Below are 20,430 nucleotides of genomic sequence, written 5' to 3' on the forward strand. Positions count from 1 at the left end.
CATCACTACTCATTCTCGTTTTCATCGAACTTCTTCACTTTTCTCTTCGTGTACAAAGTCTGTGGACGATTGCGTTCGGAATTGATAAGAACTCCGTCACTGTTGGTAGCACCGTTCTTCGTTTTACTGAGTATTAACATAACTTCATTTTCAATTCACAAGGTAAGATCTTACTTATCACTACTACTAGGCCTACCGTTGCCACTACTAGTAGGCCCACTATTGCCACAAAAACTAGACCTACTATTACCACTACTACTACGCCTACTATTACCACTACTACTAGGCCTACTATTACCACTACTACTACGCCTACTATTACCACTACTACTACGCCTACTATTACCACTACCTATTATTACCACTGCTACAAGGTCTATTACTACTACTACTACTAGGCCTACTATTATCACCACTACTAGGTCTATTATTACTACTACTACTACTAGGCCTACTATTACCACTACTACTAGGCCTACTATTACCACTACTACTAGGCCTACTATTACCACTACTACTATGCCTACTATTACCACTACTACTAAGCCTATTATTACCACTACTAGTAGGCCTACTATTACCACTACTACTAGGCCTACTAATACCAAAACTAGGCCTCCTATTACCATTACTACTAGGCCTATTACCACTACTACTAGGTCTATTATTACCACTACTATTAGGCCTACTATTACCACTACAACTAGGCCTACTATTACCACTACTCCTAGGCTTATTATTACCGCTACTAATTGTATTAAAAAGTCTGTACTGACCTCTAACTTGGTGGTCATAAACTACACAATGAATAGATTGTTTTGTGATAAAATTTATTCTCATTATATTTTAAATCAGTTTCCAGAATTTTTATGATCTCATATTTCACCACTAAATATTTTCTAAGCCCCATATACCTTCCTCTTCCTTTGCACGAAAGGACTGAAATATAGATCATTTTAAATATTACAGTAAATATCCATTATTATGTCTTTAAAACAATACTTGTAATACTGAAAATTAATGTTGAAATTGCCATTATTCAATATTTCACGTACTTATCCCGAGTGTATATGGGTAATTTAATTTATTTTTTAGAATATCGCCAAAGATGAATCATTATAATACTTTGATGAATATAGCGCTCCTCTGCATTTCATGTTTATTTCATCACGATTCATCCTTTGTAAAAGATGTTTAAAACAGTGTCTATCCCCAAACTACATCAATGTATTGTGGTACTATTTTCGAATTTCGCGCCGCAAACACTCCCTTTAATGGCGGATGCTAGCCGATTCAATTTGTGACATTTTTCTTGCCTGCCACTCACGGGTATGTGTCTCTAGTAAGTATTACAAACTCTTTGGGCTTCACCAATCCGTCCTTGTCTCTCGTTTCGCTCTGGCAGCATCAGGGGAGGAAGTGACTTCACTAACGATTGCGTGCATGTCATTGAGAGCGAAATTAAAAAAAAAAAAAAAAAAATTCGAGCCGCTAAATAGAGACTGTATAATAAATGTATTTCACAACATAAAACGAGACAAGAGCCACAAATGTCTGGGGGTGCTGCAGCTCCGCAGCCCCCCTTCGAAAGCCGCCCCTGCGGGATTGTAGAGTATATTTTGGAGGAATAAATGTATGAATATACAGAAGTTTTAGTTCACAGCTCAGTGTTTCTATGGCCACTGAAATTAAAAGGAAAATACATTGTCGGAGCTGAAATATTTTATGCTTCCGAAGTGTCCTGCTTAGAGCTCGAGAGTGGCTTTCTGACTTAGTGCTTCTATTTTCGGAGCAGAGAGAAATGGAAGAGGCAGGAATTCCAGCCCGCCATTCTTTATCAGTTCTACATTGTAATCTTCATCTTACGATGTTTGGGAACTGTTGTTAGCCTATATGATTATGAAGAAGAAGAAACTATTGTTACACAGCCAGAACTTACCTTGTGATTTGAGAATGAAGTTATGTTAACACTGAGCGAAACGAAGAAAGGTTTACCAACAGTGACGGAGTTCTTATCAATTCCGAACACAATCGTCCACAGACTTTGTACACGGAGAGAAAAGTGAAGAATTTCGAACCAAAAACCACTTCGTTGAAAACAAGAATGACTAGTGATGCAGCCCTGCTTCTGAGGAGTTATATAGTGCCTTATCTACCGATAAACAAATAGCCAGATAAAGCTGTCAAATAGCTTGCACAAGCAAGGAAGAGATAATATAAGTAGCTCTTGAAAACAGCAAATAGAAGAAAGAGTTATGAATAAATGAAGTTGCAATGTAGGTCTAACGATAAGACAACACAATGACTTTCATTTAAAATAAGTATTAATAAGATAACAGTATAGATAAATCACTTGACTGGTGCCACAAGTCAAAAGCTTGTTATCGTGTCCAGAAAGGTTGCACAACAATCCACTCACCGTGTGATAAAGGATCTGTCTTTCTTAATTAATGCACGAAATATCATTTCCATGAACACATTTATTTTTCCTTCGCTCCTATTAAATACATTGAAACTCAAAGAACGAAAGTAAGGATATTATGTTTATTGCAGATATGGAATCCGATGTCAACAACAACAATGGTCAAAAACCACACACCGTAACTCTGAGATACATACTCAGATCAGAGATATATGACACTCCTTTTGTCTCAGATGATTCATACAAGTTTCCGTAACTGATCTACATTCCGTTTTGAATATATTTCGAAATGACTTCAGCTACACAGGTAGGATTCCGGGAGAAGATTTTTGACTAAACACAGTTTCCAAAGTTAAAAGATCGTCTCACGGCAGAATTATTATTATTATTATTATTATTATTATTATTACTACTATTGTTACTAAAGATATTATTATTATTATTATTATTATTATTATTATTATTATTATTATTATTATTATGGAAATCATTTGGTTTGATCTGATCCTTCCCGTAAGCAGCTCCCTTGGTGTAGATCCATTGACATTCGTGGCAGTGTGTTGCCTCAGCAAAAATCTTGATAATCGAACTTCCCAAGACCCTATAATGAGTCTCCTCAACGAGTTTTGCACTTCACGAACTTAACGTTCGACTGATGCATTAAGAGATGGATTGTACGGAGCTGTAGTGTCACGTTTAATTCCATTCCGTTTTAAGAACATATTAAATTCCATTGAAGTAAATTGTGTGCCATTATCAGTGACTACTGTTTATGGCAATCTATGTGTGGTTAAAATACGTCTGAATGGTAGAATAACGGCTTGAGTATTTCTAGAGGAAAGGCGAATAAATTCCACCCATCTTAAAAAGCATCCACTAAAACTGGGAAGTTTTGTCGTTGGAAAGGCCAAGGCAATTCATTATCAAGTCAAATATGTAATTTGAATTCTTTTCCCCCACGATGAGCCAGTTTCCTTAGGCAGCTTTGGTCGTGGCAGCTGACAAACTGTACAGGTTTTAACAATACTCTCAACTGATGCACCATAACTAGGCCACCAAACATATTTAGCTACGACCTAAACTTTTGATATTGAAAATTTAAGTATGGCCGTTCTGGAGTAATTTAGTACACGATTTTGAAGACTGGAGAGGGAAGGGGGAGGACTACTCTTGAGCCCTCTAACAGACAACCATCTTGTACTGACAGTTCCAAATGTCTACGAATAAATGCACCAAATGATGACTCTAGCTTTGCTCTGGGCCAATCATCTTTTACATAAGTAGGCCTATGGACTCTTGAAAGAATGTCATAGGCTACTTGGCAGTTACTGTAGAGATGTCCTTCGGCGTAAGGAATCATACACTCTTTGAAACTTGTTTTAATACGTTAATAAGAAAGTCCTGATAACGATCCCCAGTTAATCTCTGTGGTAGCATGTATACCCCTATTAATCAATCACCAAGAACGCCTGCCCATAAGTTGATTGAGAATCGGTGCTGATACCTTGTTTCTTTAATTGCATGGGGATTTTCATCAGCCCACACATGCTGATTATGAAAATTCACAACATCATCTCTGTTGAACCCCGCTCATATCCGCAACCAGACTTTTGTTTTCAGTATTCCTTGCGACGTATCATTATTCGATGTCAGGAGTGTCAACTACGGTATGATTATCTGGTAGTCTGCTGCATTATAGGGAAGAGGAACGCATTGCCATGAATGTACGTCACATTGATCACCTCCTATGAACAAGTGTTCAGATCTCAGAAAGTATGTGTTGTAAGACCCATGTTTATTAGACATTACTTTCTTGTTTTGATGGATATTATCACCTCCTAAAATATTGCATATTTTTTAACACCCTGTGCTACGCCGTTCATTTTCAAGTTCATTGTAAACAGCTGTTTTGTGATCCCATAAATGTTGCAGTTTTGTTGAAGATTCGAAATGCCTGGCAGGGATCGGCATTGCCGCGTGGCAAAGTCAATCGGCTTTGTTGAAAATGTTTTGTACGTCCACACATGGGTCAGCATCGGTCGGCATCTATAGTGAAAAGGTGCGACGAGGAGGACATTCTACTTGCCTCAGCATCTTTAATAATAATCTTAAGTGCCAATCGCCGTAAGTTCCGAAAGCGTAGATTTTGGGTACGTCCTAATCTCCAGAGTGAAAGATATATCGAGGAAGTGATCTGATGAAAGACTTGATATTGGACGATGTAGACCAATTAAATCTCGAGTATAGATGTGGAGGGGGTTTCATAATTTTTTTTCAAATGTCCAGTGCTGATTTTGAAACTCTTCTCACTATGATTGTGCCAAAAATCAGCACGTGTGATACTTCATACAGGACAGCCATTCCTGCCAATGAGCGTCTTGCTGTAACGTTACGGCTTCTTGCAACAGGGGATTCCTATCATTCTCTCATGTATACTTTTAAGATTTCGAAGCAAGTGATTTCAATTATTACTCCAGAAGTGTGTGATAGACTTATAGAAGCTCTACAAGATTTTATTAAGGTAAGTGAATAAAACGACAAACATTTGTATAATGGATTTATTTATTAGAAAATTCACACAGTGAAACAAAATTACAATGACAATTATTGCAAGTGAACATATTAAAGATTGAGGAGAATATTATCAATTGAATCACTCTCCGTAGTTTCTAGATCGAGAGATTCTATAGAGAGAGGAGCATCAGAATCTGAATATGGGGACTGAACAGTGAGAGGAGACACTGAGGTGCACGAAGGAGAAGTAACTGTAGGATTTGGAAACACTGGTCCATATTGTGCTTGAGGAAAACCAAACAGTGGCATTTGCGAGTTCATGGAGATTGGGTATTGGGGTCCTGGTGGACTGTTGTACTTCCCCATCTCTTCTTCGAATAGTGTAGTGTTTATGTTGAACCAGGATCGTAGCATGCGGTGACGAGACTTTGCGTAATTTCATTGCGACATTTTCGCCAAACACAGTGTACTCGTCTCTTTCTTGTTTCCTTGCCCTAATTTCCCTCGTAATTGAAAGTGCCTCATCTTGCGCCGAAGATTTGCTGCATTTTGCTCGTCCTTTTCCTTTCTGTGATGCAGTAGAGCCTTTCTCCGGTGATATAAATGTCCTTTTCTTTCCTCTATCTTCGGGTTGCGGCGATGGCTCGGGTGTCTGGTCTTCATGTTCAGGATGAACACCTATATCAGGTCTTTCTTCTGGCTCTGAGCTCTTCTGAACCTAACAACGAACATTTTGTTTATAATCAAATCATTTCATTGTTTCAAAACTCCAATTTTTTGTTTTAAATTCAAATTATATATATTTAACAGCTAATACTTCTTTATCATCTTTTCTTCAGATGCCCAAAAAAATCTGAATGGAAAATGATATAGCAAAGGATTTTAATGGCAAGTGGAACTTTCGGAATTGTGTAGGAGCAATGGATGGAAAACACATAAATTTGCAAGCTCCAATCAACAGTGGAACTGAATATTTTAATTATAAGGGTTTCTTCAGTATTGTCTTATTTGCAGTAATCGACGCAAGTTGTAACTTCATATACGCAAGTGTAGGATGCTAGGGAAGAATATTGGATGATGGCATATTCAATGAGACGAAAGTCAAGAAATGTGTAGAAGTTAACAAACTGAATCTTCCACCAGCCTGCGCCCTTCCAGGGAGAACTGCTGTTACTCCGTTTTTCTTGTGGATGATGCATTCCCCTAATCCCATAACATTATGAAACCATTTCCTGGAGTGCAAGACAAAGGATTTTTAACTATCGATTAAGTAGAGGACGTAGAGTTGCTGAAAACGCTTTCGGATTAATATCTTCCGTCTTTCGAGTACTTCGAAAGCCAATATTATTGGAACAGGACAAAGCAACAAAAGTAACACTAACAATACTTTATTTGCACCATTTCCTCAGAAAGAGTAGGCCTACTTTATTTCAGCAGAAGGGAAGTTGGACTTCCAGTAAAACATGAGAAAACAGCCTATACTGTGTTAGAAAACTAGTGAAATTTGAATATAATTATACATACCTCTGTGTCTGTAACTCCTCTTGGTTTATTTCTGTCTTTCAGAACAGCATACTATCGTAACAGAACCATTTGCTTTTATAACAGATATCACTACCGGAACACGAATTATTGGTGTCCTTCTCCTTTTCCACTTCCGTAGCAAAATGGCTTAGCAATTTTTTTTTATTTTTCTCTCAATTTCTTCTTTGCCAACACCGAAAGAGACTGTGAGTTCCATACGGGTATCGTGTCGTTTATTACGGTCTTTATATTCACAATCCCATAAAACAGGACGACTGCGATACAGATCCAATAACTTGGTAACTTGTTCGTTGGACCACCCCATAGCGCAAACACTGCTCACAGCTCACTGATTCATACTGATGCCACGCGGCACGGGTCGGCGCGTCCCCACTATGCAATTCGGCTCGGCTTCCTTTCATGGAGACCGACATCAGTCGGTTTGAATTCGGCAAGCCGCTCGGCACAAATCGGTCAGTCGGCACAGGCCGAACGATACGTCCATACCTATTTCATATTGCCGAGCGGCACTGCCGATCGGCATAGTGTGGACGCGCCTTTATACGTCAGAACTACCTATAACTTGGAGACCATACACTCACGTTGTTGGTTTCCAAGATTTGTTTATTAATTTTTGTTTTTTGGAAATAATTAGTTATAAACGTGTTTCTTATCACTTCGTATTTACAGGATTTAAAGTTCACTAAGTTTACGCTAATTCGCACATACTTAATAGATAACGATGTGTTTTGTTACGTATTATGTTGAAGGTATGTTTCTTCACTTTTTCATAGTTCTTTATACTTGGCCTAACTGTATTTACAACCTCATACTTTATTATAATATGTCAGTGGTTCCTTGTGTTTACACTTTTATTTTATTTGCATAATTTACATTCTTAGTTTGTTTTCTGTAGTTATATTTATTTAAAATTATATTTTAAAAATGCAAATTAAGCTTACAGGAATAACTCCCTGTAAAGTTAATTTGAATAATTTCGAGGGAAAAATTGTTCCGGGGCCGGGTATCGAACCAGGGACCTTTGGTTAAACGTACCAACGCTCTCCCACTGAGCTACCCGGGAACTCTACCCGACACCGATCCAATTTTTCCCTCTATATCCACAGACCTCAAAGTGGGCTGACAACAGTCAAGCAACCAACATTTGAGTGCACACTAACTCTGTGTGACTTTAAATTGTGGTTTTCTGTTACGTACAGTGACGTGTATTATGCAAATTAAGCTTTCAGGAATAACTCCCTGTAAAGTTAATTTGAATAATTTCGAGGGAAAAATTGTTCCGGGGCCCGGTATCGAACCCGGGACCTTTGGTTAAACGTACCAACACTCTCCCACTGAGCTACCCGGGAACTCTACCCGGCCCCGGAACAATTTTTCCCTCGAAATTATTCAAATTAACTTTACAGGGAGTTATTTCTGAAAGCTAATTTGCATAATACACGTCACTGTACATAACAGAAAACCACAATTTAAAGTCACACAGAGTTAGTGTGCACTCAAATGTTGGTTGCTTGACTGTTGTCAGCCCACTTTGAGGTCTGTGGATATAGAGGGAAAAATTGGATCGGTGTCGGGTAGAGTTCCCGGGTAGCTTAGTGGGAGAGCGTTGGTACGTTTAACCAAAGGTCCCGGGTTCGATACCCGGCCTCGGAACAATTTTTCCCTCGAAATTATTCAAATATTTTAAAAAGTTTATGACAAATAATTCAAGATAACAATATTCTTATGTTGACTGGTCAGGTTCAAACTACAACTGGCTTCCTAGACATCGCAAATATTTATAGAAACGCACGACTGATAATCACATGAGATTAAAATGTATAATAAAATCCTAGACATTTTCACGTCAGAGGTGAAATAACATAAGGCGGCAAAACAATGCCAGTTTTCTAGCTACATAATGGTAAATTGATTGGAATAGGGTATTGCGAAAGTACGTCGTTTTTTATTTATTTTTGGTACAAGTAACATTTCTTTAAGTATTTATTTATTTTCCCTTGTACCGTCAATAAAAAAACACATAAGTTATGCTTTTAATTTTTTAAAGTTATAAGCGGCTATATGCACTTACACTAGGGCTGGGCACATTACGTGATTCTGAGAAATGAGCGCTGTGTGCTTTAAAGAGCGGGTCTTGCGAGCGCTCTGACGTATGCATACTGTACGTCATTCATTGTCGGTGCAGTGATGACTCTGCAGTATGATGGCGAAATTTGAAGACGGAGCTTCCGCTCATACACTAACCGTCCCACTATTCCCAATGCTTTTAATGAATCATGGGAGGAGGAGTTCTTTTTGGTAGAGAGCAGTGGATTAGCAAAGTGTTTAATTTGGCATAAAACACTCCAACTGATTAAGAAGTTCAATATCCAACGACATTATTCTTTACAACATGCTACTGAATATGACAAATATGTTGGTAATGAACGCCATAAATTAATACAACTTAAAGAAAATGTTTCTCAGGTACATTATATTAGAGTATTTGATATTTACATTGCATTATAGGTTATTATACATTTAGTAATATATAATTTTAAATTACACAAGAATTATGATATATCATAGTATAGTATATTACAGTTCATGATATATTATATATCATATTATATATCATGAACTGTAACATACTATACTCTGATACATCATAATATTTGTATAATTTAAAATTATATATTGCTAAATGTACTATAATAACTTATAATGCAATATAAATATCGAATAGATACTCTAATATAATGTACCTGAGAAACATTTTCTTTAAGTTGTATTAATTTATGGTCATATCATATATCATATCATATCATATCATATCATATCATATCATATCATATCATATCATATCATATCATATCATATCATATCATATCATATCATATCATATCATATCATATCATATCATATCATATCATAGGCTATATTAACAGGATGACAATAATGCCATGAGAATTAGCTACAAAATTTGCCACGAAATTGCAAAGGAATTGAAAATATTCAACGAAGATAACTTCATCAAGCGATGTTTAATTATATTGGTAGATGAACTCTGTCCACAGCAAGTAGGGGAAGTGGAAGCCATACGCCTGTCTCGTAGAACCGTGGTGAGGAGATTGCCGTATGTGCGTATGGGTTATGTAAATAAGCCTAATGATTTGTGTGTGTGTGCACAGAGCGAAGTTTATTTCATTAAATTAATAAGAGTATTATAAATTCTCTACTGTACAATGGATTGATGTAATATCCTTATAAACTATTATGTACTGACAGACTGAATGACCAGAACAACCGTGGCTCTTGTTATATTTATGCAGGGAAGGTAGATGTAATACGAGTCCGCCACTGAGTGAGCGTTCTGCTCTGGCTTGGAATTGAAGTGCCTTGCGGAGCGAGAGCAGCTCTGGCCGACCAAATGGAGCCGCTCTCATGCCCGGCTCTGACTTACGCGGTATTCTGAAATTCAAATAAAGTAATATTTCGGATTAGTAATAAATTGCGTAGACTACATCAGTACACTGAATCTTGATCATATGGACTTACATTTGTATAAATTAATGTCGAAATGTTCACGTGGCAACGTAACCAAAGCACTAAAACGTCATGCCTTATTTCGCCTCCACTCAGCGTTGCCAAACGTACCCATGCTCCGGCTTGTAACTGAAGATGGCTCTGCTACATCACAAAAAATAATAGTCCAAAATAATGTAGACCATGTTATACGCCAATACATCAAGTGACTTCACAACTTTGCAGTAGCAGGGTTTTAGTAAATGTTTACATCCAAATTACGTCAATGTTTGTATTGATACAAAATTTTGGTTATCTATAAATAGGCCTATTGATTCATTTTATTTTTCTGAATCATTTAAACAAGTTTTCTGTCATTATGCACACGCATTTTCTAAGTTTTGTAGATGCTGTAGGCCTATTTTATATCAACATACATTACAAAAATACAGAGACATGGCGTTTAACCAGGTGATGCACAATAATAATATTAGGAAATTGAGTGAAATAGTAACAGATTTATAATTCATTTGCGATAACAATTTAATGTACTGGATAACTTCTATATGTATTACCAGTTGTTCTGTATGGTAGTGAAACTTGGACTTTCACTTTGAGAGAGGAACAGAGGTAAAGGATGTTTGAGAATAAGGAGCTCATGAAAATATTTGGGACTAAGAGGGATGGAGTTACAGGAGAATGGAGAAAGTTAAACAACGCAGAACTGCACATATTGTAGGCTATTCTTCACCTGACGTAATTAGGAACATTAAATCAAGGTATTTGAGATGGGCAGGGCATGTAGCATGTTTGGGTGAATACAGAAATATATAGGCAAAGTACAGAGTGTTATTTGGGGACCTGAATGGAAAAGAACTTTGGTTAGGCCTAGGTGGAGATGGGACGATAATATTAGAATGTATTTGAGGGAGGTGGGATTTGATGGTAGGGATTGGATTAATCTTGGTCAGGGTAGGGACCAATGGCGGACTTATGTGAGGGCGGCAGTGAACCTCCGGGCTTTGTAAAAGCCATAAGTAGACTAATCGGACTCTTTAGTGAGATAACACAGACCACAAGTTGCAGGCCTACCAAATTACAAATTGGAAATTGAACTCGAAAATATATAAGCGAGGTAGGTCTATGTCTAACGTAGGCCTCATATTTCGGGAGTAAGCATTAACTTGGACTAAATTTATTGGAGGCCGTCGTTTTTCACTTCGAGATTCATTCTCGTGTAATGTAGGGCCACACCGATTGAGGGGTACATGAAAACAAAATATATAGAGAGAAACTAACGTCAGTACCGCATACTGACGTCGGCATTGAAGGTGAATGGAAAGAAGAACTCAGGCTCATTTATGACTGACGTTAATTATGTAGGCTATGTAGAGTCACTGAATAGCGAAACGTAGCCTATTCATAGCCTATTCAAGGGCCTGTGATGCCCTCTGTAGGCCTAATAATTGTAATTGTAAATGTCTGATGCCATAGTCAAGGGTGTAGGCTACAGGGTCTACGCCTATTTTCTATAACTCTATATTTATAGGAAAGTTTTCTTCTCATAATCTATCGTGAGATACAAATTCTGTTTAATTTCACATTTATCTCTTTTACTATATGGCGATCACAGCGTACATGACCGTCAAGCCTACTAGAGTTTTTCAAGTTATTAGTGGCGTACTTTATGGGCGTAATTAAGAGAAATTACAAGGCGTGAACGTCGAATTGGTTGAGGAAAAGTGATGCCAACGGAAATGCTTTCTTTCACACATTGTGAATAGGCCTAAATATAGGCACAAAATTGGCCGTAGTATTGATGTGCATTTAAACAGCAGAAATATTAGCGGCAGTCAGCGACGTATCACAGTCGTCAGACAATGTGAGGCGACACACTTCCTGTGCTTGAAATAGTCTGGTTGAGATGCTGAAGGATAAGTGGCGTATCAAAATCATACAATAATAACAATCCTGTATGTTTTACAGGAATAGTGACACAAACAATAAAATTTTCACATATTTTATTTGAATATTTAGTACAGTAAGTAATTTAAAATATAATTTAAAAGATATAATAATAATAATAATAATAATAATAATAATAATAATAATAATCATCATCATCATCATCAAAATAATAGTAACAGCATTAAACACAGAGCAGTGATGGCAACACAACACATTCCCGCTGGTTACTGTGATATAGGCCTAATGGTATTGGTGTTGTGTTGGCAGCACTGCGCCTGCTCAGCCCTGCAGCATGGCCGCCACTTCTGTATATCCATACTGACGCGCCAGGTCCAGGGCCGTCCGTCCCTGCTTATCCCTTGCCCCCCGCTCAGCACCATGCTGCAACAGCAGCTGCACCACTGAGGCGTGGCCATAACATGCTGCTCAGTGCATTGCAGTCCAGTGGTCTGCACCAAGCTCGTTGGGCCGCGCCCCAGCTGTCAGCAGCAGCTCACAAACTGCAGGGTGCCCATTGCATGCAGTCATATGTAGAGCAGTGCGGCCAGATGGTCCTTCCTTCACATCCAGCCGCGCCCCGGCAGCCAGCAGCGCCCTGCACGCATCCTGGCGGCCCTGCCATGCTGCCAGCCACAAGGGCGTGCAGCCAGCATAATCCTCGGCGTTCACCTGGCTGCCTGCATCCAAGAGCAGCTGCACCGTGTGTGTGTCCCCCCGCTGAGCTGCCCAGTGTAGCACAGTCCATCCTAGGCTGTCCTTCTTTTCTAGGTTGGGCCTGACATCAGCCGCAGCTCTGTGCTTCTGCAGCAGACAAAACAATCTGGTCAGAGGAAGCTCAGTCGGCTAGGTGACAGTTCAACTAGGCTGAGTTAAGCTGGTGGCAGTAGTAGTGACAGTAGCCATAACTACAGTAATGTCAGTAGTAGCGACAGTAGTCATAAATATAGTAATGTGAGCAGTAGCGAGAACAGCCACAACTGCAGTAATGTCAGTAGTAGTGACAGTAGCCATAACTACAGTAAAGTCAGAAGTAGTAATAGCAATAACAATAGCAATGAGTGAAGCAGACCAGAAGATGGCGGTAGTACTGACAGTAGCCATAACTACAGTAAAGTCAGTTCTTCTCGGAGGATTCACATTTCCTCATCCTTACTCTGTAACTAAAAACAAATCTGGTTGAGGAAAACCTCAGATGTCGATAATTTGCCTACAAACATTACTACATGACTACTACTGTGTGACTTTGATTTGTGGCTTTCTGTTAACGTACTGTACTCACATGTACTTCGGTACATTAAAATAATATATATGATATGCGTAAATCACTTCGTGATTTAAGACGGCGCACAATCCGTCGGATCCCGGCCAACTAGTCGCTCATAACGATTGCACCTCAGCACATGTGTGGACTTCAGTCCTACTTTCATAGACATCTATGACGTAGTGCAGAGGGCGGCCACTAGAGGGAACCTAAGAGTTGGAACTTAAACTGAGACGATTCTGTCCGACACCGGGATGGGTATCCGGTGTGGCTTAGTGGATAAAGCATCAGCACGTAGAGCTGAAAACCCGGGTTCAAATCCCGGTGCCGGAGAGAATTTTTCTCCGTTGCATTACTCTTTCATCTTATGATGACGCAGAATATCTGCATGGAAATATCATATGTACTTCGGTACATTAGAATAATGTATATGATATGCGTAAATCACTTCGTGATTTAATACGGCGCATATTCCGTCGGATCCCGGCCAACTAGTCACTCATAACGAGTGCACCTCAGCACATGTGTGGACTTCAGTCCTACGTTCATAGACATCTATGACGTAGTGCAGAGGGCGGCCACTAGAGGGAACCCAAGAGTTGGAACTTAAACTGAGACGATTCTGTCCGACACCGGGATGGGTATCCGGTTTGGCTTAGTGGATAAAGCATCAGCACGTAGAGCTGAAAACCCGGGTTCAAATCCCGGTGCCGCAGAGAATGTTTCTCCTTTCCATTACTCTTTCATCGTATGATGACGCAGAATATCTGCATGGAAATATCATATGTACTTCGGTACATTAAAATAATATATATGATATTCGTAAATCACTTCGTGATTTAAGACGGCGCATATTCCGTCGGATCCCGGCCAACTAGTCACTCAGAACGATTGCACCTCAGCACATGTGTGGACTTCAATCCTACGTTCATAGACATCTATGACGTAGTGCAGAGGGCGGCCACTAGGGGGAACCTAAGAGTTGGAACTTAAACTGAGACGATTCTGTCCGACACCGGGATGGGTATCCGGTGTGGCTTAGTGGATAAAGCATCGGCACGTAGAACTGCATGGAAATATCATATGTACTTCGGTACATTAAAATAATATATAGGAAGAAACAGCCTAATGAAGGATGCACTGGAAGCAATAGTGAACTGGAGATTTCCGGGCAAAAGAAAATATATGATGATAGATAACATTAAGATAAATGGACCATATGCGGAGAGTAAGAGGAAGGCGGAAAAAGGAAAAGATTGCAGAACACTGGACTTGCAGTGAAAGGTCTGCCCTTGAGCAGAGCATTAAGAATTAATGATGGAATGGTGTAACTATACGTGCTTTATTTTCCAGAACACCGACCAGTTTTGGATCAAAGAATGCAAGAATATCTCGGGCTTGCAAAAGAAGCTAGTAAATTCTTAGTAATTGGTATTTGTAACCTTGTATTTATGCTAAATATGTTTGTTATCTATCACTGCTATCAAAACAAAAGCGAGAAATCTCCTTGCACTTGTAAACGATATCACTGTGTTTTTTTTTTATTGAACATGGAGTCCAGATTTGGAAAGTTAGTTTTCCGAAAACAGGCGTATTTTGTGGCATTTATTATTTTTTGCTTTATCACTATTGAAACTTTTTTATTGTTATGTTCAATATTGTGTTTGTGTTGCTAAATACAACATAAATGTAGGTTAATAAGGCATTGTGTGTTTTATTTTATAATTCATCCTTCTGCTCACACATGACAACCCAGAGTGTCGCGACCCATGCTTTTGGAACCACTGATCTAGATCTGACCTCCCAGTATGTAATCCAGATTTTCATGATTAGCTGTCTCCTCATCTAATCCAGTCATATCTTGTCACTGTCCTCTGCCTCCATTCACTTAGATTTCTCCTTATCTAGTCGACTCTAAACTTGTCACAAACTTGAATTCCTGTCACTTAAACGTGATTTACATGTTGCTGCTTCTAACGCTACTTCCTAGCTCCTTTTGTTATTATTGTTATCTTGATACTTTTCCAGAATTAATATCTGGCTGGAAAATTCGCAACCTCATAAACATTTACATGGTTTTATCTCTTCTTTTATTTCTTAACTGTTTATAACAGTGGAATATCTTGATAACATTTCTCTCACATTTTGCTTTTGCAGGCGTAGTCAATTATTTCTTTTCATCTTAAGCTCGGGGGATATAACCTTTGATTTTAAAGAAACTAGCATTGAAGGATCCAATTACACAGGACAAGGACACAACACATCATGTCACACGTGCGTCTTATCAAACATGGTTTGTAGACAGCTGCCTATATCACAGGTTTTGTCTGCACTGAAGGCAGATGTATTCACCGGTTGTTCAGATTTCATTCCCTGAAGTCCTGACATTCCATTTCTTTAGAAGCTGCTAGTAAAATCAACTAGCTTATCGCTTTAATTGAGCATTAATTTTTTAATGTTGGACACGTTCAACTTGTCATTGAGTATATTTTAGTCAATGGGAATTCAAAATAAGACGCTAGTGAAATAAATAAGCAGCTTCATTAAAAAATTTTGTTAGGACCGGCGAATAAGGAAGCTTGTTCAAAGCAAATACAAGCAGCGCCATATAAATCAAACTTTAGCTAGCCCCTCACACAAACATCCTCACTGTTCTTGGCCTCATGTCGCTTAGTTATCGCCATTTTCGTCTTTAAGATATTGCCAGTACGGTTATCCTACTGTGACTACATTCTGATATGTAATGGAGTACCCATATTTATCATTCAATTAATTGCCACGAATTTACCCTGGGCATTCTTCGCTTAGTAAGTGCACAATCTGCCTGCATAATAAGTAGTTTTACTTCAAATTCTATGTATACAGGAAATCAATAATTGTAAGTCATGGTAAATTGCTTATCAAATTTGGAAGCAACGGGTAGGTTGTAATTTGTAATTATGTTTTCAAAATTTTATTCATCACAAATTCCAGGTGAAATTGTCAGATTGAGAACCCGGTTCTCCGGCATGAATATCAGAATATTTATTCGCTTGACTCTCAAATTCTAAATTCTTTTCAAGACAACATACTGGAACGTAATACCTACAATCTGTGCGTTTTCAAACATCCCTTAGCAGTACCCTAATTTTAACAAGTCATAGCCTAAATTCGAACAATTAACTTCTCTCCTATTACGACCAAGTCGCACGATTTAACATTCTTCAGAGATGTGTTGTTTGCACTTCTTCCGTTGCTGGTGAAATTCATTAAATCTCCAAAATATTCTGCTACAACTGCTATAAGTTAGGACCAGAAGTCATGTTTCATTTATTTCCCCCCCCCCTCATTTTCTTCCTCATTGATTCACAGGATTCATAGGGAAAACAACTACAATGACGATGATGAAAATAACTATCGGAAAATGAACTTAGAGTTCATCTACTTCGCACGAAAAACTGTGTTCAATGAGTGAAAGAAATCAACAGAAACCCTCTCCTAACTGTAACCATGGTAACAGCTTATCACTTACCGCTTCCTGCTGGCGCCGATTCTCTTCCAGTTCAACTCTGAGATTTGCCAGATCTTCCTCTATTCACTGTAATCAAAACGAACTAATTCACAGGAAGCGAATTTACATTGCCTGGTTGCTTAAGATAGTAAATGGAAAACAGGAAACAATGATGACTACGATACAAATGGTGATGGTGATATTGGTAATAATGATGTTATAGTAGCTTGTATTTGAAACAAGTGCACTTCTATCACACATTACTATGTAATAGAACTAATTGTACTTAACTATGTAATTTAATTACTCTGATAAATGTAACCATGGCAACAGTTCATCACTTAATATTTTGCATTGCAGCCGGTACTCGCACTCTATCAAATCCTCCTTGACAATTTCCAGCTTTCTTTCTATAAACTGTAATAAAAACAAAATGCTTTAGCGAAAGCTCAGCGTGGTGATAGTTTGAGTAGAAGCACAAGATTTTATGAAGGCAAAGTGACATCTATCATAATGATGATGTTTATGCAAGGTTAAAAGCACCAAAACTATAACCACAAGTACACATTGAATGAAAGGAGCTCAGGAATGCCTCTGATAAGTGTAGCCATGGTAACAGCTCGTCACTTACTGACTCCTTCTGGAGTCACAACTTTTTCTCCTCCTCGTATTCCAGTCTCAGCTGCTTGAATTTTTCATTGTGTAAGTGGAACAGAGGCGGGTTCAGACTAGCTTTCAGTGAATTAGGTTCCAGTTTGACAGAAAGAAGTTTCCAATAATAAACTAGGGCAGAATAACACAATAAAAAACTGCAAGTAAACCTATTATTAAAATGCGTATACAAATGTGCCAGTAGCGATAAACATAGACTAGTGATGACAGTTGTACAAAAAGTAGCGACATATACAGTAATGTCACTAGTATTAAGAGTAGTGATAACTGCAGTAATGTTGATAGCAGTAACGGTAGCAAAAACTACAGTAATATCAGTAGTAGCAATAATAAGAATAACGGCAGGAATGTCAATAACAGTAATAAAAGCTATAGCTACAATAATTTCAGTAGTATTAATAATAGCGATAACTATAGAAAAGTTAGTAGCAGTAACAGTAGCGATAACTAGACTAATATCAGCAGTAGTAAGGAACTTAATTACAGTAATATCAGTAGCTATAACTGCAGTAACTTCAGTAGGAATAACAGTAGCGACAATTACAATAATATCAGTAGCAGTAACAGTAGCGATAACTACAGTAGTAGTAATAGAACGGATAACTACAGTACTGTCAGTAGTAGTAACAGTAGCGATAACTGTAGTAATATCAGCAGTAGAAATATTACCGATAACGACAGTAAAGATAGTAGCAGTAACAGTAGCGATAACTAAAGCAGTATCAGTATTAGTAATAGAACGGATAACTACAGTAATGTCAGTAGTAGTAACAGTAGCGATAACTCTAATAATATCAACAGTAGAAATAGTACCGTTAACGACAGTAAAGTCAGTAGCAGTAACAGTACGATAACTGTAGTAATATCAACAGTAGAAATATTACCGATAACAACAGTAATGTCAGTAGCAGTAACAGTAGCGATAACTACAGTAGTATCAGTAGTAGTAATAGAACGAATAACTACAGTAATGTCAGTAGTAGTAACAGTAGCTATAACTGTAGTAATATCAATAGTAGAAATATTACCGATAACGACGGTAAAGTCAGTAGTAGTAATAGTAGCGATAACTACAGTAGTATTAGCAGTAATAGTAATAGCGATAACTACAGAAATGTTAGGAGCAATAACAGTAGCGATAACTGCAGTAGCGCCAGTAGGAATAAGAGTAGTGATAATTGCAGTAATGTCGGTAGGAAGATAGGAAAGAGTGGAGAATGCTGAGTTTGCAGGGAAAGACGTGCCCTATGAATGAATGAATTATCAATAAAATAATAAAATAAATATGTGAGCATTTTTACATACGTAATTTAATCAATGGGATGCGTACCAGTACTCCATGAGAGACCCGCATACTCCTGAGGATACGCGTACACGGCTCTACCTAAAGGTGAAGCTAGCCGGTTGCAGGAAACTTGCTTCGTGTGTTATATCTAAGTAGGTGAACACTGACTTTCTACTAAATCGACGGAGCAGTGTAGCAGTGGTAGTAACAGTGAGAGTAATAGTAGCAGTGGTAGTAGTATTATAAACATTGTTATTTGTAGCAGCAGTAGTAGCAGTAGTAGTAGTAGTAGTAGTAGTAGTAGTAGTAGTAGTAGTAGTAGTAGTAGTAGTAGTACCAGTAATAGTAATAGTAGTAGTTTTTAGTAGGTTATTTTACGATGCTTTATCAACATCTTAGGTTATTTGGCGTCTGAATGAGATGAAGGTGATAATGCCGGTGAAATGAGTGCGGGGTCCAACACCGAAAGTTACCCAGCATTTGCTCATATTGGGTTGAGGGAAAACCCCAGAAAAAACCTCACCAAGGTAACTTGCCCCGACCGGGAATCGAACCCGGGCCACCTGGTTTCGCGGCTAGACGCGCTAACCGTTACTCCACAGGTGTGGACAATAGTAGTAGTAGTGGTGGTGGTGGTAGTAGTAGTCGCAGTAGTAGTAGCAGTAGCAGTTATAGCAGTAGTAGTAGTAGTAGTAGTAGTAGTAGTAGTAGTAGTAGTAGTAGTAGTAGTAGTAGTAGTAGTAGTAGTAGTAGTAGTAGTAGTAGTAGTGTGGAAACTGAAATTAAGTTTGTTCTCCAGCTGCAGCTAGTCGCAATCTGAGCTGTGACAGTTTGTGTTTTTTCGTTACTGAAAATCATCTAGTAAGTTAACTGTAACCATGGCAACAGCTCACACTTACATCATCCCTCTGGCGCTCTGCAAGCAGTTCCTCTGCCGTATCCTTCAATTCCTTGTCCTTTGCTTCAAGTTCTGTTCTCAGTAATCGAAGTTCTTCCCCTTTACTCTATAATTCAGAACAAATCTGGTTCAGAGGAAACTCAGGTGGATATGTGATAACTTGACTAACATGACTACCATGATTATGATGATGGTTATTATTATTACTGTTATTATTACTTCATATGGGGATATAGTGAACAAAGAAATAACCTATGCAGTGACAGAATGGAGCTTGTAAACTCCCTCGTAACTGTAACCATGGTAACACCTATCACTTCTTCCAACTGGCGCCTCATCTCCCGCTCAGCTTCCAGTTCTTCTCTCAGCTTCACCAGCTAATCCTGGTAACTCTGTAACATAAACAATTCTGGGTTATAGGGAGCTCAGTTAGATGACGTTGACTTGAAGGAGATGGTTTCACGGAGGAAACAGTTTGCCTGGTATACGGTACAACATCCGGAATACAAACAACAGCTACAAACGTTAAATGTTTAGATAGAGGATTCCAAATGAGACATCTCATCATGCCTATTCTAAAATGTTAAGAGAAAGTTATGATTAGTTCTAAAATAAGCTGGCCCTCTACCGAAACATCTGGATTTTCATAATGAACTCATAAGAAATGGGTCATAGATTAATTACCATAGTTGAGCCGAGCTCGACGCGTCAGTCATCCAGCTAGTACGCCATTTCGCCCTACAGAGTTCACTCCGGCAGCATATCATAGATAGCGCTATTTATCCTTTCATTTTTGTACCTAATTTCCCATTGGCCGGTTGGTTTTGTTAAACAAAAGAGAGAGAAAGGCGAGGTTTCTTGGCTACGCTCA

At 38.5% G+C, this 20,430-nt stretch overlaps 3 protein-coding genes and 1 long non-coding RNA gene across 10 annotated transcripts in view; 2 read left to right on the top strand and 2 right to left on the bottom strand.

Annotated features, from left to right (window-relative positions):
- The window catches only part of LOC138691333 (piggyBac transposable element-derived protein 4-like), a 60,505-nt gene extending 58,428 nt beyond the window's left edge, over positions 1-2,077 (bottom strand). The window contains exon 1 of the mRNA XM_069813216.1: positions 1,940-2,077. The gene's annotated coding sequence lies outside the window, so the exon portion shown is untranslated. The remainder of the gene's footprint in view (positions 1-1,939) is intronic.
- LOC138691335 (uncharacterized) lies at positions 1-14,919 on the top strand. Of its 2 annotated transcripts, none has more exons than XR_011329843.1 (3): positions 1-162; positions 2,554-2,729; positions 12,221-14,919. It is a non-coding gene; the product is annotated as an uncharacterized lncRNA (long non-coding RNA). The 2 variants fall into 2 exon arrangements; XR_011329844.1 differs by lacking the exon at positions 1-162 and adding an exon at positions 2,136-2,276.
- Positions 1-20,430, top strand: part of LOC138691332 (zinc finger protein ZFP2-like) — a 229,103-nt gene that overhangs the window by 46,159 nt on the left and 162,514 nt on the right. The window lies entirely within an intron of this gene.
- Positions 11,985-20,430, bottom strand: part of LOC138691334 (golgin subfamily A member 6-like protein 26) — a 17,079-nt gene continuing 8,633 nt past the window's right edge. The window contains exons 6-9 of one of the 6 annotated variants that reach the window (XM_069813218.1): positions 19,877-19,951; positions 19,561-19,665; positions 16,726-16,791; positions 11,985-12,754 (exon numbers count right to left, since the gene is read on the bottom strand). In XM_069813218.1, the coding sequence (XP_069669319.1) occupies positions 19,937-19,951 (15 nt within the window). In that variant the 3' untranslated portion in view covers positions 11,985-12,754; positions 16,726-16,791; positions 19,561-19,665; positions 19,877-19,936. Of the gene's footprint in view, positions 12,755-16,725; positions 19,666-19,811; positions 19,952-20,430 lie in introns of all 6 variants that reach the window. The other 5 variants (XM_069813219.1, XM_069813220.1, XM_069813221.1 and 2 more) reach the window with 5 other exon arrangements.

Source organism: Periplaneta americana, chromosome 16, assembly GCF_040183065.1.
Source record: "Periplaneta americana isolate PAMFEO1 chromosome 16, P.americana_PAMFEO1_priV1, whole genome shotgun sequence".
NCBI lineage: Eukaryota > Metazoa > Arthropoda > Insecta > Blattodea > Blattidae > Periplaneta > Periplaneta americana.